Consider the following 19,642-nt stretch of genomic DNA (forward strand, 5'->3'; position numbering starts at 1 on the left):
AACCAGCAAAAACCTTTCATGTATTAACAGCAAAGTTTCATACAGACAATAACAAGGATGCATAATCCATTGATGAGCACAGTTCTCCAAAGTCCCGTATCTACCCAGAAGTGAGGAGCTTGTTAGTTCCAAAGAGGTTGCTGTCTCAATCTTATGGATTATTTGTATCATACTTTTATATCATATCTCTTTAGTAAACTGTGAGCTCAGTGAGCTCAGTGAGGGCAAAGACAGTACGTTAAATAAACTTTTATCTGCCACTGTGCAGTTTACGAAGGAGGTTTTGAGTGAATTGGACCTGACTGGGCCAGGCCACTTGACTTGGAACTCGTGTTTCAGAGCCCCACCTGGGCTTCCCACATCCCAACTTACTTCTCATTTCTCTTTGGTAACAACCTCAGAACCAGGTTTTTGTAGTAGCTGGAAATAAGAGTAGACCCATGGTCGGGAAATGCTTTGGATATGTTTCAGTTCATTGACTTCCCTCAATAGCTCTCTCCTGAAAAGCTGTTGTGCCTCCAGAGCCATCTTCTCCCTGAGGACAAAACCCAATAGGATCATGGTAGTGGCTGAGCACTAGAAAAATTGTCCAACTGCCCCCCCAAACTGGGACATCACATATTTCATTTTCACCATTTTACACTCATGGCTACCATTCACCACCTAGGTTCCTTGACAAGAGGAGGGCTGTACCTTCCAGACCACCAGGATCATAGGATCATTTAGTACTCCCCCCCCTTTCAGTTAAGAGAACAGGTCCAGAATACCTTAATATGGGGAGTAGAGAGAAGCCAGATTTTCTAATAATCTTACCATACCCTCTTTGGTTAGCCACCTTTGTGTTTCTACTTTCTACTGTTTAGATTGAGAGGTGATCCTAAGTGATTATCTTTCTTTGGGGCATATTTTCTGATATCAATATTGGAACATAATGCTGAATTCTGAAACTTTATTATTGGCTGGAGAAGGCTTAGAGACAAGGTTCTTTGATTCTCGTCTCTTTCTGCACTTCTACCTCCCTCCGTGGTGTATCTTTTACCTATATTCATTTCAAGCCATGGAGTGAATTTAAAATAATGTACCTATTACAGTTTGGAGGCAGTTAAGTGACGAGTATATAGAACATCCAGTCTGGAGTCAGGAAGACTCATCTTCCTCAGTTCAAATGTGATCTCAGACATTTCCAAGCTGTATGAACCTGGGCAAGTCAGTTAATACTGCCTCAAGTTTCCTCCTCTGTAAAATGTGCTGGAGAAGGAAATGACAACCCAAATGGGGTTGGGCATGAGGGATCCCCCTGAAATAACCAGTGTAAGGGGATATTTTCCACATTCTGCCTGTGTCCCAGTTTTGATGATTCTAAGTAGGGCATCAGCCTGCAGCTGTGCCTGTAGCTGTAGGAGTACAGGGCAAAGGTTTTTCCATCTCCATCACCAATGTGATTATGAAGCTACTAGGGAAAGGGATTTATTCACTCCTACCCAAATATCAGACAAGTCTTGTGTATTCAAATGGTGAAAAATACAGACTTCCCTTGAGGGACCTGATGCACCTGTTTTGTTTCCCAAAAGAGCTGCCAATATGGAGAAGCATCCTCGGGAGGCCGTTAAGCCGAGGAGCAGAGCAGATGATAACAGTCCTCACCTTGGCAGCCTTATTTGAGACTTCCCCAACTCTGGGGGTGGCCGGGCCACAATATGCTATTGCCTCTTCCTCTCCATATGGTCAGTCACCTGGTTCTGACAGTCCATCTGGAGCTGAAGTAGGAGCCCTCTGGTGGGCCTGCTTAGTTGACCCTTCCTTGCTCTGGTCCTGATAACAGGGAGAATCAGACTAATCCTCTTAAGGACCTCACCTGGATAAGATGTGGGGTATTTGTTAGGCCCTGTCCATTCATCTAGGACTATTTTAAAGGTTGCCAAGTAATTCAACTATTTGGTAGCCTGGGGTCCCACTCCCATTTTCCTATCTTGTGTTTTCCCTGGATACCGAGATTTCTGCCCCGCACTCCATCCCCTGGTTAAAACTCCTGATGGCCTACTGGAACATGGTGCCATTTGTCAACTCCCTGAGCTTTTCTGATCAGAGGCTGCAGCTAGGTAGGAGGTATTATTTATGTTTCAGGGACATGCTGCTTGTGTCTGCCATTATTTTCCATCTCTTGAGACTTTTAAATCAGCGATTTCTCAAAATTTCATCCAGACATTAGTGGAAAGCAGCTAAAAAGCTTTGGTCTTATGTAGACATGCTAGAAATGTCCCTCCACTTCCCACCGGTAGTGTTTTTAGTTCCTTTTGAGGGAATTGATGCTTGAGGCTATTTTAACTCTAAAGCTAGACCCACAGCTGTGGGCCTTATTCTCCCTTTCAGTAAATAATCTCCTAAATCTGTCTTTTTTTTTTTTTTTAACCTCCTCCCCATCCAACTTGATTACCTACTCATAATAACCTTGGGGAAGTTTGAAACTGGACACTGCTTCCGGATTCCAGCCTTTCTCAGAGACCATTACTCACCCTCTCAAGGAGAGAATCTCTCCTCTAGGAATCCAAAATCTTAGGGAAGTGTGAAAAACCTGATATTTCCACATTTTGTCTGGCTGAACCTAATTATCAAAAGATGTCCCCCTTAATTTTGGCCAGTTTAGGACTCAGGTCTTCTGAACCATCAATAACACACACCTTTCAAGTTGCTTGGCTTTTTTCATGGCCTCCTCCATAGCCAATCTAGCCTCTTCCTCTTCCTTCCGCTTTTTTGCCTCAGCTTCGCATCTGGCCTTCTCTTCTTCCTCTTTCTTCCTCCGCTGGTACTCCAGTTGCTCCTCGTTGGCTATTTTGATCAACCTTTGCTGTTCTTCCTCAAGTTGTCTTTCCAACTCCTTTTGCCTTTGCTTCTCTGCCTCTGAGGGATAGAATGATAAGAGCTGACCTTAATATTTTTTCTTTCGACAATAACCTTGGAAGGTAGACAGTATGGACAGGATCCTCATTTTCAGATGAAGAAACAGGTTTAGATAAATGATTTGGTTTTTGTCCCAGACCTAGTAATCAAAAAGCAATTGCGAACAGTAATCACTGATTAGGGGCAGCCACACGGTGGGCTCCCAAGATAGGAGAGGATGACTTCATATCCAGCCTTAATTATTAGCTTTGTGCCTTAGTTTCCTCAAAATAATTTTATTTAAGCTAATAATTTTAATAAGTAACAAATTTAAATAAAATAATTTAAATTAATTTAATAGTAAATAGGGACAATAGTAGAACCTACCTCCTCTTCCCAGAGTTATTGGAAAGATCTAATGAGATCTTTGTAAAGCACTCAATGCCATTCCTGGCACATAGTAGATACCATATAAATGATAGCTATTTAGGCAATAATATTTGAACATCAGTGCAAAATTACCAAGAATCCTTGAAAAGTTCAGCCCTTTGGGATCATGAGATTTGAGAAATTTGATATATTACTGATTATGTACCAGCATGTTGCCAGCCTTTTAGGAATTAACCTTAATTAAACAAAACAAGTCAAATTAGGGGATTGTTGAACAAGGGAGAGAGATAAAAGTGAGCTTTTTTCAACGTCGGTTTTTCCTTTTCCTTTTGAATCAGTCTTCCAATCAGACCTGACCTAACACACACAAAGAAACATAACATATAAAGTGGGAGTATAGCTCACAAATCCCTGCAACATGGCAGGGATTAAATAAAGATATCTTGTGGCCATTGTGTTTTTTATTTAAACTTGAAATAATCCCGCATGAACTATATACTGGGGATACATCTACTGTAGAGATTTTTTCCTCAGGGTCTGTGTCCAGGAGGTAGGATGCTGGTACAGTGGTGATGCTTTCCCACCTGCCCTTCTGGCTTCCTCCTCCTGCTTTTTCCTCTGCATCTCCTGCATCTTTCTGCGGAATTCCTCCTGCTGCTGCTTGGCACGGGCCTCAGCTGCTCGCTCTTGCTGCAACCTCCTCCTTTCCTCCTCCTCCTGCTGTCTCTTTTCTTCTTCCAGCCTCTGTTTCTGTAAGCTGAAAAAACCCGAGTCTCAGAAAATGTACTGAGAATGATTAAGACCCTTCAATTGAACCTTGTTAAATATCTAGAATCAAGAATGCAGCAGTAAAAAAAAAATGAGATTCCCTACTCTCAAAGGACCATCCATTCTGCAGGAAGATTTCTTAGGAAAGCTGATATTCTGTCTTTAGGATAACAGTACCCCCTTTCATTTTTTTTCCCCTAGCATGAGAATCCTTTTTCTTTTAAAAAATACTTCTCTAAATCCTATGATATTATAATTCATTAATTGAAAAAAGCATCATCATAAATTACTCTGAATTAATTAATTCTTTTAATTGTATTTCTATTTTTCCTTTTAAAACCAAATGAAACATTGAATAATAACATTTAAAATGAGTCACTCATCTGTGGGGTTGGCTTTCCCTTCATATGATTTAAAGAGTGCCCAAAAGGCCTACTCCTCTGGAATAATACCAACTAAAGTCCTTTGGAGTTTGTAATTATATTCTTTTAAGATAATAATCTGGTTTTCAACCTCACACTGAAACCACTTTCTCACAAGTTATCAAGGATCTCTTAATTGTCAAATCTGATGGCTTCTAAACACTCTTCTAAGTCTCTGTATCTTAAAAATTTTATTTATTTTATTTTTTCTCTAGATTTGGGCACTACTGACTACCTTCTCTTTTTGGGTACCCCTCTTGGTTTTTGTGACTATTCTTTTTCTCTCTCATTATTTCTTCTCATTCTCCTTTGCTAACTCATCCATGTCCATTCCTTAATCATGGCTGTCTTCCAAGACTCCATCCTGAACCCTTGTCTTTATTTTTTCTCTATTTTCTTATTTGGTGATCTCATATATATAGGTCCAATGGTCATTTTTATGCATATGACTCCCACATCTATCTAGTCACTCTTAGTTCTTTCCTAAGCTTCAATCCAATTCTTACATCACCCACTGCCTTTTGGATATTTCAAACTGAATGTCTCTTAGGCATTTCAAACTCAAAAAATCCAAAACAGAGTTTATTCCCATTTTTTTCATTTTCCAGTTATGCGTGCTTGTAGTCATCCTGAATTTCTCATTTTCCCTCACCTCCTATATCTAATCATTTGTCAGATATTGTTGCTTTTCCCTTTAAAACATTTCATCTCTGTCCCTTTCTTTCCACTCACAAGATTACCCCCATGGGGTTACTGATGTTCAGGCCCTCATCATCTCTGGCCTGAATTATTGCAGTAGTCCCCTAATTGGTCCCCTGTCTCAGATGTTTCCCATTTCCAATCTATCTTTCTCACAGCTGCCAAAATAAGATTCCTAAAGCATAAGTCAGATTTTGACATTTTTCCTGCTCAAGAAACTCTAGGGAACAAATACCTATGGAATCAAATTTAAAGCCTTTATGACCTGGCTTTAACCTACTTTTCCAGGTTTATTACACATTACTCCTCTTCATGCTCTGTATATTCCAGCAAAAATAGCCTATTACTGTTCCTTATACATTACATTTCCTGCTTTTGAAAAAACCTGATTAGAATGTACTCCTCTTCAAAATGACCACTTTGAATCCCTAGCTTAAATGGAGCTTTGTTATATGAAGCTTTTCCTGATTGCCTCCTTCTACTTCCTTGCTAGCGCTTCTCCATCTTGAAATTCTCATGTATTTACTTTGTATGAGGCATGTTTTCCTGTATATGTATATATATATATATATATATATATATATAAAAAACAAATTATAAAAATTATTAATACATAAATTATATAATGTACACAAACAAAATTTAAAAATATATAAATTATAATAAAACAATAAGTACACATATTTATTATTTCCCTCTATAAAATGTAAGCTTGATGAGGGCAGGGACTCCTAACTTGCTTTCTTTTTTTGTTTATATCCCCAGCATAATGCCTGGTACATAGTAGGCACTTAACACATGCTTATTGATTGATTGACTGATCAGTTTCAAGAACTTCAAAATCAGCCCCAAACATTTACCTTGGTTGAACAAGTCACTTAATCTATGTTTGCCTCAGTTTCCTCAAGTATAACATGGGGATATTAGTAGCACTTATCCAATCAGGATTGTTGTGAAAATCAAATGAGGTAATATTTTTTTAAAGTGCTAAGCACATAGTAGGTATTTTGTAAATTCTAACTATTATTAGCTATTATATATTATATAATATATAACATTATGTATATTATATAACAATATAATTATAATATGACAATATTAATGACATAATTATATAACATATAACATCATACATATTATAATTATATATTACATATAATATGTGTATGACACATATTGCATATAATATACATTATAATTATATAATCATGTATATATATATATATATATATATATATATAATTCGATAGATATGTATATATAAGTCTTTAATTTGGTGGCCTTTAAGGATCATCTTCTTAATTTAAAACTAACTTTCCTACTACTACCAACACCCACAACATATTAGTACAAGATTCAACAGGGTTAAGTTATTCCTTTTCATACAGTAAAGAGCTAAGAGCTCTTTTCTTCTGCAACTAGGATTTTCACTAAACCAAGACCCTGACTTTGTCCCCTAATGACTCTTTGTGAAAAGAGCTCTCTCCATAAATGACCTCACATTTTGGTTAACTTTTTAGCATTTAGAAATACTAGGGTCCAGGGCCAGTGAGTGAACGGAAGCTGTTGGACCCCAAGACATCATGTTCTTTTTTCTTCCCTGTTTTGGAAGCTGTTTCAAACATGGCAATCTAAACTTTTTCAGAGGTCTCCCAAGAAGGAGAGTACAATTTTTTTTTCTATTTGTTGACACTCATTCTAGCATTTAGCGAGAATAAGGTTGTATTTCTCAGAGGGAGACTATAAAGTGTAGTGGGTAGCCAGTTGATTCAGGGCATAGAGCACCGGGCCAGAGTCAGAAAACTCAAATCTGGTCCCTGACATGACCATGGTTGAATCCATTAATGCTGTTTTGCCTCAGTTTCCCCATCTGCAAAATGAGGTGAAGAAGGAAATGGCAAATCATGCCAGTGTCTTTGCAAAAAAACCCAAACCAAACCAAACCAAACCAAAACAACAACAACAACAACAAAAAAACAAATGGGATTGTGAAGGGTCAGATATGACTAAAAAATATCAACAAATGGGAGCTATCATAAATAAATTGCTCCTTAGCTTTTCTAGGTACAGAGAAAATTGAAATCCCTTTAGCCAGAACTCAAGGCTTCATGAAGTTGTTGCTGAGCTCCCCCCATTCCCAGCCCTACCCTCTACCATGTTCCCACCATCCTGGAGCACCAGCTCAACTAACCGCTTCTCCTCAGCTTTCCGCTGCTGCTCCTGCTCGAGCTCTTCCTTTATCTTCTCGAGTCTTTGTTGCTCTTCCTGCAGTTGCCTTTTCTTCTCCTCCTTTAGCTGCCTTTTCCGTTCCACCTCTCGGAGCCTCATCTCTGCCCTTTCTGACAGGATCCTTTCCCTGGGCACTTTCTCCTGCAGCTGGTTGACAAGGGATGCCTAGGAGAGAAATAATGGAGGTTCATTCATGTGCAAGTTATTTTAGCAACATCTCCCATTCCTGGTCCGTGGTGCCTTTCATCCCTGTTCTAAAGCAGATTCCTCACCCCCACAGCAGACTGAGTGCTGCAGAGGTCTCCATGAGTGCATCCTTCCAGAGATGCTGGCTTTGGAGAGATGTAGCCGATGGGCCTGTCTCACATGCTGAACTAGCAAGCCATACACATAGCTAGGTATAATATTAATATTATTATAATTAACAATAACATTGATATTAAATAACATAATATTTAATAATAATATAAATATTATATTATAACATTCATTCAACAAGAATTTCAGGGGGCTACAGATTTAGAACTGCAAAGGACCTCAGAAACTACCTAGTCCAATCCCCTCATTTTACAGATGAAAAAACTGAGACCCAGATGTGTGAAGTGACTTGGCTAAAGTCTCCCAGATAGTAAGTAACAGAAGAAAGATTTGAAATGTGGCAGTGTCCTGGCCACTATATCATGAAATCTCCGATTTACTAGTTATATATAAACACACACACAGATAAATACATGTGTGCATAGGGATATATAGCACAACATACACATATATGATATATACATGTATATGTTATGCATATACATATTGCATTTTCTTAACTCTGACTTAAAACCCCATATAGAATCTCATAACTGAATATGTAGATTATGAAATTATGATTTATTATCAATAAATATTTGATTTTTATACCTATTTCAGATACTTATATACATGGAGTCACATAAAAATTTATCAGATGAAAAGGAGTTTTGAGTAGAAAAAGTTTAAGAAACTCTGGCATATATTATTTACATATGATACATATCTGTACATCTTGTCTATATAACAGATAATATACTCACATATTAATATATAGATAGTAGGTATATATTATACACATATATAATAAGTACAGTATTTAGTTTTCAGTATCATAAATAATTTTATGGTGACTGTATTTAAAGCTACCATATAGCAGGTGCTATTTTCTTTCTTCAGTTTTCTTTTTTTCAGCATTCCTATACCACTATATAATAGTAAGTAGGACTATGAATATATGGCTAACAAAGGGATGCCAGAAGACAGATAAGAAAACCAGAGACCTTAGGGGGCAGCTAGGTGGCGTGGTGGATAGAGCACCAGCCCTGAAGTCAGGAGGACCCAAGTTCAAATCTGGCCCCAGATACTTAACACTTCCTGGCTGTGTGATCCTGGACAAATCATTTAACCCCAATTGCTTCAGCAAAAAGAAAAAAAATCAGAGAACTAGAAAATTTAAGAGCTTTGTTTTTTCCATCAAGTTGATGGTTAAATAGAAACCATGGGTTAAAAAAAATTAAGCACATGGTATATATATATTTGTGTGTGAAACATATACATATATGTATACACATATATCTATAAGTATATAAATATATGTATATATTTATAAACATATGTTATTTTTAACTCTATCATCTATCTATGACCCTAGGCTAGATGTTGGGAGTGTGGATATAAAAAAAATTAAAGTCTCTGCCCTTGAGCTTACATTCTACCATAGGAAACAACTTGTATACATATAAGTGAATATGGAATATATCCAAAATAAATGCAAGGTAACTGACTATATCTTGGGGAGATTAGAAAAGGACTCATATAGGAATTGATGCTTAAGCTGAACTTTGAAGAAAACTAAGCATTTAAAGTGGTATAGGGGACAACACCCATTCTCATTCCTATTAAAAACACTAGAGGGGAAAAAAAATGTATAGGTGAGAAAGAAGTATGTTCCACATAGAGGAATAGTGGAGATAGGAAATGGAATATAGTATAAAAAAACAAAAAGTAGGTTGAGAATGTGAAGACCAGGAATATGTAGGTGGCTCCCCAGAAGCAACCCCAGTTTTCTGTTTGGTCTCCTAGAGACGCTGCTCCAGCTTCAGTGTACTTTGTGAACCTGCATTCCTGTAGGTTTAACTCAGAGACTTCAATCTATATGTTTATTTTCAGTGGTTTAACCAGAGAATAAAATTAGTTAGAAAAAGTATTTCAAAATGTGGATAGAAAGTAGTGATGAAAATAATGTTATTTCCATAAAACATGGAGCTCATTTGCCTAGAGATACATCCAGAATCAAAGAAGAGAAAGGTCAACCATAAAGGTCACAAGTAAAGGGGCACCCACGTAAAGAACTCATATGGCTAAGGCAGACATGGGGAGATCTGACCAAGGTGTGTGCAAAGAGGGAAGCTCAGGTCTCCAATGCTGCTAAGGTTCCAGATGCTGCTTGGTCTTGTAGTCTCCCCTAGATGCTACTGGAGGTTCTTTGATTATGGTCTCCACTCCTTCCAGTTTTTGGCTCACTTGAAATTCTTGACGAAAATAGTGCTATGTTGTTTTAACCAGTATTTTTAGAAAAAAAAAATTATCCTTACCCTAGGACCATCAGAACCTTTCCACTTTTGCTCACTAAAAGGGTTGGCTCTCTGGACTATCACTGAGCAAAAGATTCCTAGCTCCTGGCACCAATTTTGCTTGAATAAAGAAAATTATTGTCTAGGAAAGCTAATATCTTGTGCTTTTCCATTCTCTATTTAGCATACCGCATCAAAGAGTCTTAACAAAGTCATGTTTTCCTGTTCTTGGACAACCTAAATTTAATAGTATTTTGTGAGTCTCCAAATTTGCCATAGCTTGTAGGCTGAGAGAAATTCATTCCATTCCAAATACAAAATGATACAAGTTTAAAAAAAATAACACATTTTACAAGATTCTTATTGGTTATGTATTGTGCCCTGCTTTCTAGAGCCCCCAAGTTGGGGTGACAAAACATACCATTGCTTTCCAGAATCTCCACATTGGGTTGATTAAGATATACCTTCCTAATAGAGAAGTGATGAGGTGGGACTCCTGAGGATGGTGGAAAAATGGAGTCCATTTATTTCAAGGACTTTTCCCTTTATATAATGTAACAAAAACAACTTTGAGCACATAGGACCACATAAACAACTTGCTATTATATGTAGTTTGCCACCTGGTATCACTCTTCTACCTTGTATCACTCTGCTTCAATCTCAACACAGGTTGTCACTGCCCCCGACTTCTCAGGAAGGCCAAGAGTCCTTAGGGGAAATGGGGAGCTGAACCAGACATTGTTAGCAGGTTCCCTCTGGGCTGAAGGGTCTTATACCTCACCCAGAGTTTCCCCATTGACTGTGACCCTTTACATCCCGACCTTTCTTTTGTTTTAATTGAATCAGGTATACATTAGTGGTTAAATCGGTTACCATGGAATGAATCACACAGGCAAGTTGTAATATCATATAAGCAAGTTGTAATGAATAATATGAATAACCAAAATATCATAGAAGATTTTCACGAGTCCCAGAAGGAAAGTGGAAAAAATAATTATCAATCCACAACCACACATAAACCTCCTTCAGCAGCCAAGAAATAGTCCAAAAGCAATCTATTGTCCATCATTTCATGTGTCAGGAAATCCAATGATTCCTGCAGGTTTTAAAGTCCTGCATCAGTCTTATGTCTCAGAGAATTCAATGATTCCTGCAGGTTTTGAAATCCTGCAACAGTGAGAATTGAGAATCAAACCCTCTCTCCCAATCAGTTAACCTATTTGGTCCCTTCCATTCACCACTTTCTGGATTTTTCCACATCACCTGGCAATTATCTAAAAGATAGTGGAGCACTGAACACTGCCCTCCAGCACATCATTATGAACCCTGTCTGCTGGAGCCAGTGCCTTTCCAAAAAAAAAAAAAAAAAAAATTAATACACAAAGTTAAATTTAGAAGTTTTCTAGGATTATCTGTGTCTCCCCCTCTCTTTTATTTTTTGGAGGAACATTTTGATCCTGGATTCTATTGTTAGGAGTCAAAATCTGGATAAATATCACCAAATTGCACTTCAGAAGTGTGTATCAGTAGGCCTGAATTTTTTCACTGATTAAGGAACACTGTTCCACCCACACAGGTGTATTTAATTTTCCATTGAATGGGAACAGGTGAGAGTGTTGGCAGGCCTTCTACAGCTGCCTAAAAAGCCAAAGTACTTAATTGTTTCCTAACTGTTGTAAGATGTCTCTTCCCCATAAATAGATGGGGAACTTTTTTTTTTTTTTAAACACTAAAAAAGGAGCAAAATCCCTTGATCCATCTCCAAACCTCCACCCCAAAGGGGCAGCACCAAGTTCAGCTTGGTCACTGCCCCTCCCACTCGTCCTTCCTCCCAAGAAGGTGGAGTTGAGGGAGAAGGGGCATGCTCAGGTGTAGGCAGAATTGAAAATGAGCTTTGAAGGTGAAAAGCAAGCTCCTCAGCAAGGTACTTAAGGTACTTAATTCCCTTTCTGCCCAACAGGCAATAATACTTAAGATACTTAACTCTATTCTCACTTAACTGGCCATGCCCTGAAGATCTCCTAGATCAATAACAAGTAATGTGAATCAGTAAAATACTAAAAAAAAAAAGACTTCCTTACTTCCTCCCATGTAGTGTACCCTCCGAGGCTATATACACCCTCTGCTTGTTTTTCTCCTCATACTTCCTGGTTTGACCACCCAAGTTAAAATCTTTCCTTGTTTTAAAACTAGGATTCCTTAAAATCAATTGTACTCCATTGTATTCAGTTAGTTGTTCTCCCACTAACTTCCACATCTCTGGCTCCAAACACTCCTTACAAACTCACAGAGACTTGGACCCTAGAGCATCTGAGAACTCAGTGATCTACTTCCCAGTTACTATAAACCTTGCTTCTAACCTAACTAAGCTTGCTTCTTAACTTCCCTCGGGAGGGAGGCTCATTTCTTAGTATTTACCTCATTACAGTTAAAAAATGAAATTAGCCCTTACTGATTCTTCCTGCTTGCCTATTTCTATACTTACTCTTCTGGGTCACAGGGAGTTCTTCACTGAACTTGGCTGATCGAATCAGACGAGCTCATGTGTATAGGACTTCACCTAGAGCCCCACGTTGGGTGCCAAATGTTGTGTCTTTCTAGAGCCCCCAAGTTGAGGTGACAAAACATATCATTCCTTTCTAGAGCCCCACACCTGAGTGATTAAAATATACCTTCCTCGTGGAGAAGTGATGAGGTGGGACTCCCAAGGATGGTGGAAAAATGGAGTCCGTTTATTACAAGGACTTTCCCCTTTATATAATGTAACAAAAACAATACTGCACAAGTGGGACCACATAAACAACTTGCTATTGTATGTAGTTTGCCACCTGGTATCACTCTGCTTCAATTTCAACACAGGTTGTCATTGCCCCCAACTTCTCAGGAAGGTGAAGAGCCCTTAGGGGAGATGGGAAGTCGAACCAGACATTATTAACAGGTTCCCTCTGGGCTGAAGGGTTTTATACCTCACCCAGAGTTCTCCCACTGTCTGTGACCCTCTATAATTCTGACTTGTCTTGGTACATGTAAAGTCCTGTCCCAGTTTAAAGATAACTGGAAAAAGGAAAAAAAAAAAAAAAGTAAAAATAATACCCAGAAAAAAAGAAAAGAAAATAAAAAAGGAAAAGATAAGCTTTCCCCTTTTTTTGTATTCCTTTTCCAATCTTTTTTGTTTTGTTTTGTTTATTTTTATTTTTTTGCTTTTTATTTTCAAAATACATTTCAACATTATATACATTTATCTCTAACTTTATCATCTATCTATGATCCTAGAATAGACATTGGGGATGTGGATATAAAAAAATTAAATAAGTCTCTGCCCTTGAGCTTATATTCAACCAGGGGAAACAATTTGTATATATATAAGTGAATATGGAATATATCCAGAATAAATGCAAGGTAACTGGTGTCACCCTTGCAAAACCTTGTGTTCCGAATTTTTTCTCCCTCCCTTTCTCTTTTTTCCCCCTCTCCTAGACAGCAAGCAATTCAATATATTCTAAACATGTGCAATTCTTCTATACATATTTCCACAATTATCATGCTGCACAAGAAAAATCAGAAAAAAGGGGGAAAATGAGAAAAAAACCAAAAATACAAGCAAACAACAATAAAAAGATGAAAATACTGTGTTGTGATCCACACTCAGTCCCCCAATTCCTCGCTCTGGGTGCAGATGGCTCTCTCCATCACAAGTCTATTGGAAATGACCTGAATCACCTTATGGTTGGAAAGAACCACGTCCATCAGAATTGATCCTTGTATAATCTTGTTGCCATGTACAATGATCTCTTGGTTCTATTCACTTCACTTAGCATCAGTTCATGTAAGTCTCTCCAGGTTTTTCTGAAATTATCCTGCTCATCGTTTCTTATAGAATAATATTCCATAATAGTCACATATCAAAACTTATTCAGCGATTCTCCAATTAATGGGCCTCCATTCAGTTTCCAGTTTCTTGCCACTACAAAAAGGGCTGCTACAAACATTTTTGCACATATGAGTCCCTTTCCCTCCTTTAAGATCTCTTTGGGATATAAGCCCAGTAGTAACATTGCTGGGTCAAAGGATATGCAGAGTTTGATAACTTTTTTTTTTTTTTTTTATTTAGAATTTTTTTCCCCCACAGTATATCTGCATGAGCATTTTTAAAATAACATTATCCCTTGTATTCATTTTTCCAAATTATCCCCCCCCTCCACTCCCTCCCCTTGATGACAGGCAATCCCATACATTTTACATGTGTTAGCATATAACCTAGATACAATATATGTGTGTAAATAACCTGGGTAGATAGACAGTAGTTCTAACAGTTTACTCTGGGTGTAGTTATTTCTGTCCATCATTGATCAACTGGAAGTGAGTTGGATCTTCTTTATGTTGAAGATATCCACTTGCATCAGAATACATCTTCATACAGCATTGAAGTGTACAGTGATCTTCTGGTTCTATTCATTTCACTCAGCATCAATTGATGTAAGTCTCTCCAAGCCTCTCTGTATTCCTCCTGCTGGTCATTTCTTACAGAGCAATAATATTCCATAACCTTCATATACCACAATTTACCCAACCATTCTCCAATTGATGGACAAGAGTTTGATAACTTTTTGAACATAGTTCCAGACTGTCTGTTAGGGAAAGTCAAATTCTGAATGAACTCTTAGACAGTGAGGTGTTTACAAGAATTGGGAAACTGAGGTTGGCTGGAAATCCTTAGTAAAAAAAAGTTCCTCTAAGCTGTTCTTTCAGATAATTCATACATTTCTTCATTGGATCTCCATAAAATCATAAAATATTCCAAATCAAGTCCACTCAAAATTTTCTCCAGTGGGTCCCTGCAACTGCACAGGCACCTGAAATTTCTCCAATGGATCCCTGTAACACATTAGGCATTCCAAGCAGAAGTCTGAACTCATATCATATTAGGATAAGCTGAAGAAATCAAACAACCTTGGAAAAGGATACATCATGTTTGGTGTTTCCAAAAGTGATTAAATACTTGGAGTCAATGTATTCAGAGTTTTTAGGCCAGTAAACATTATGGACCTTCAGTTCATAAGTTCATACCCCTATTACAATAAAAGGATCTAGTTGTGTTTAAAAGTAAAAATTTAAAAAAATTAGCTCATTGACTTCTCATAGACTTCTCTTTAGGTCATGAGGTATTCCTTTAACTAGAGTTCTCCCTTTTGGCTCTAGGCTCATTTCTAGGCACCCATATTTTAGAGATAGAACATATACTGTTCATAGCAGCGTCTACATTCATAGTGGACTTTGTACAACAAATTAACACTAATTAAACCATGCAAAGGTGACTGCAGCTTATTATTTCTTATAGCATAATAATATATCCCTTTATAATTATGATATATCATATAATATAATAATTTATTTATTAGAAAATTAAATAACTATAGCCTGAAAACTAAAGAAAATACCAAGAGGTCCCCTCCTCACCTTGTATTCTGGAAGAAGAAAAAAAGAGTCAGTTTTCATAAACTCAGAGCTCCTTCAAAAGCTAAGTTCTTTCTTCAGAGCTGATTTCTACGAGGTGTATAATGGGACCAGCTTGCTTTTTAAAGGGATGTGGCTGAATCCTTAATTAACCAATCACTAGAAGTTTTACTAGTCTTATCCAGCCAACTCTCATATTATTAAAGGAAACCTTAACATTCTATTATTGGGTTATCTGATAAGAGACTTACTGCCTTGATTAGGTCCTCTATCTTAATAATTCTGGAAATAGAAATTAAGAGCAAATTCTGAAAGTTTTAAAATGTGAAATATAGGTGAACCCTTTCCTGCAGCCTTTGCAAAGGCAGAATTCACTGTTATGGACATAAAGCCTGCAGTCATAAAACAAGAACATGCAAAAAAAAAAATCTTTAAAGAATTTTCATTACTAGCACAAAGACAAATTCTTTGGGATGAAATCAAAGAGTGAGCAAGTCCTTTGTAAAGCTGACCGACCACATGAATCTGATATGACATCAAGGTCCAGATCATAGTAATGGATCAGGGCTGTTACCTGACCTTTAATTCTAAAGATGCGATCAGTATTGATTGAATGGTTACTATGTGCCAGGTAGAAGGTAAACAAAGATAAATTTAAACTAGTCCCTGCCCTCAAGGAAGTTACTTTCTACTGGGATCTTCTTAGAAGACAGATTTTTCATAGCTTTGAAAGGAATGAAAAATGTCCTAGAAATACGATATTCTTTTTTTTCTAAACAGAATTTTAAATATGATTATGAATATCTGAAAGCACACCTACAGTGGCTTTATAAATATGCTTAGATTATAAGATTGCTACTCAATCGTCTCAGTAAAGCTTATGCATACAAGATGTGACATTGACAGCCATGTGTTCTTAGAATACAAATAAGAATTATAAATGTAAGCTGTCAGAAATCTCAATTTTTGTTCAAAATTACTTTTTGATTTATTTTAAAAAGCATATTTTATTCCCACCATCATATCTTGAAACATTTTAAAACACTTTTTGAAGTTTTGAGTTTCAAATTCTAAGACTCTTTCCCTCATCCCCCTTCCTTAGCATCAGATATAGTTTATATGTGCATAATTATGCAGAACATTTCTATATTAGTCATTTTGTACAAGACTTGAATAAAAGAAAAATAAAGAAGGAAAGAAAGAAAAAGAAAAGAATGAAAAATGGCATGTTTCAATCTATATTCAAATATATCAGTTTTTTTCTCTGGAGACAAACAGTATGCTTCAGCATGAGTCCTTTGGGATTGTCTTGCTGAGTATTATATTGCTGAAAATAACCAATTCATTCGCAGTTCTTCAACAAACAATATTGTGGTTACAGTGTATAAGATTCTGCTGGTTCTACTCACTTCACTCAGTATCAGTTCATGTAAGTCTTTCCAGGTTTTTCTGAAATCATCCTGCTCATTATTTCCATAACATTCCATTATCATTATGTAATCTAGTATTCTACATAGTCTTTTATTTCATCAGAAGAGTTTTCTTACCCATATCTTATGATACTTTTGAAATCTGGGTCTAAAATGATCAGCACAGATTGAGAGATGCCCTGAGTTTATTTGCTTTGTCTCAGGTATGATATAAAGGATGCCTTGATATGTTAAAAACTTCTTAGGACTTTTTATCCACTTAAGAGTCTCAGCTAATTTTACCTGATCTTTTGTTAATATTCTTTTCAGGTTTTTTTCTTTGAAGCAAAAAATTAAAAAATACTGCCTCTTCAGATTGGCTCATTTAGCCCATTAATAGAAACATAGCTGGCTTTTTATCAATATCTTTAGAAATCTTAATGATAATAATTCATACTTATATTTTTTATAATTTACAAAACACTTTTGTTACTAACCTTGGAAACAAGTAGTAAAAATATTTTTATGCCCATTTTTAGAAGAGGAAACTGAGTTCAGAGACATTGTGGCTCATATAATCACACAGCTTACTAGTAAGTGGTAGAGTCAAGATTAAGCTGTCTAAATTCTTTAAATTTTTTTTTCAATTTCCCCTACCTACTGAAAAAGTAAGAAAAATAAAATACATTACAAATATGATTAATCATGTAAAACACATTTTCTCAGTGGCCATGCTCTTCTTCCCCTCAAAAAAAGCAATAAAATGAAAGCAATAGAAGAAAATATGCTTTGATGTTCACTCAGTCTATCAGTTCTCTATAATGTTTGACACATAATACATACTATCTAAATATTAGTTATTATTATTATTACCTGGAGATGGATAAAATGTATTATCATGAGTCCTTTAGATTTTTGTTGATTATTGGGATGATAAATCTTTAAGTTTTTCACTGTTAAATAGCTTTACAATATTGCTATTAGTTTTAAAATTGTTTTCCTGGTGATGCTCACTTTATTTTTGCATCAGTTTAAACAGATCTCAAGTTTTTATGAAACTTTTTGAAGACTGAACACAATAGTATTCCCCCACATTTATATGTCATAATTTATTTAGCCATTCCCTAGTTGAAGATACCTCCTCAGTTTCTAATTCTTTACCACCACAGAGAGCTTCCATAAATGTAATGTCTAGGATCCTATTACTCTTTCTTTGATTTCTCCGGGATATGAACCTTATAGCAATATCTTTAGGTTAAAGAATATGGAATAGTTTAATAACTTTTTAGACAGTTTCAAATTCCTTTACAGAAAGGCTAGACTAATTCATAGGTCTACTGTCAGTTTACCTAATTTCCCAAATGCTCTCCAACATTGGTCATTTTCTATTTTTTTTCTTATCATCTTAATAACTAGGCCATAATTCAGTTCTGGGCCCCATAATCACTTATTTATTCTGCAAAGTATAAGAAACAAGAAAAAATGACACCATTTCTCCCATATATTTAATTTATTAAAGTATAGGAAGAGGAACTATCTAAAGAGTAATTATAAAATCTGGTTAAATTAAGAAGTGTATCTCAAATTAATTTCCAAAGTCTTACTTTATAAAATTATTGTTTAATAAAATCTTCACTTACTTGGGTCAAGTATGGGCAAATAAAAGCCACTTGCATATTACTTTCTGCCAGATTTACTCATGGAGAGAGGTTGTCACCTTTATTTTAAGTGGGGAAAATCCTCCCTCAGTATTTAAGGCCTATTTATTCCTTTAATTTTCAAATTTTAGATCCTGGTGCTAAAGTGATTAGAAACTTTTATACAAATGTTACAGTTACTAGTATTTTGGAAAGTATAATGATACCAAAGAGATATGGCCGATCATCATGGCTCTGCTACTTACCTCCTGTGGCACTATGGGCAAATTTCTTAACCTTTTATGCTTTAATTTCTTTATTGAGAAAATAGGCATAATAATGCTTGTCTCATACAAGGAATAGAGTTTGAGGGGATGATCAAATGAAACAATGTACCAAAGTTTATTATTTATTATACAATGTATTTTTACTTATTATATATTAAATGTATCATTTACATATAATTAATATATCATTCATATATTATATGTTCATATATTAATTATATGTACATATAAGTTTATTATATATTAAATATATTACATTGTTAAAATTATTTATTATAATTGTCATTACTTCAAAATATGTAAATATGTCTGCACACAGCACATCTTTAGTAAATACTATTAACTGACTTGTTAAACATTGTAAACACTTTACAATAAAGGGAAAGCAATTAGATATTGGTAAAAAAAAGTTGAAAACTTTTTTCCCCCTTGGGAGAGGCTAAATGATGACTGTCTTAGTCATTTCACCGAGTCTCCAGGCTTTTCCACATCATCCCCAGAAGCCTCAACCCAAGATGTGTCACAGCTAAGTTCTAACCTGTGAGTCCATTGTTAAATTTTCAGTGTGAGCCATTTATACCTTAGAAATTGGAAAGCCCATGAATCAGGGCTTGATTTATTATTTTGCTGACTTACTAGATACAAAAGTGCTAATAATAATTCAGATTAAATTTTAAAAAGTGTTTGTGAATGCATTTTTTGGAGCTTGGTTGTTAAATATTTACCAGTTCACCCCTGTAATGTTTTTGAATTTTTTTTTTAAGTCTGCTTGTTAAATACATACCAGCAAATCCCTATGGTGCTCTAAAATCCGGGTTTGAGATCCACGGGATCTTAGGGAATGAAGTCATCTCCAGTCTGGTGACTGTAGGCTAA

General features: G+C 36.2%; 1 protein-coding gene across 1 annotated transcript in view; it reads right to left on the reverse strand.

The window, feature by feature from the left end:
* KIAA2012 (KIAA2012 ortholog) overlaps positions 1 to 19,642 on the reverse strand; it is a 148,241-nt gene continuing 128,599 nt past the window's right edge. Inside the window, exons 20-23 of the mRNA XM_074299022.1 lie at positions 7,348 to 7,550; positions 3,852 to 4,024; positions 2,679 to 2,898; positions 1 to 535 (exon numbers count right to left, since the gene is read on the reverse strand). Of these exons, the coding sequence (XP_074155123.1) occupies positions 376 to 535; positions 2,679 to 2,898; positions 3,852 to 4,024; positions 7,348 to 7,550 (756 nt within the window). The 3' untranslated portion in view covers positions 1 to 375. The remainder of the gene's footprint in view (positions 536 to 2,678; positions 2,899 to 3,851; positions 4,025 to 7,347; positions 7,551 to 19,642) is intronic.

This window comes from Sminthopsis crassicaudata, chromosome 3 (genome assembly GCF_048593235.1).
Source record: "Sminthopsis crassicaudata isolate SCR6 chromosome 3, ASM4859323v1, whole genome shotgun sequence".
Taxonomy (NCBI): Eukaryota; Metazoa; Chordata; class Mammalia; order Dasyuromorphia; family Dasyuridae; genus Sminthopsis; species Sminthopsis crassicaudata.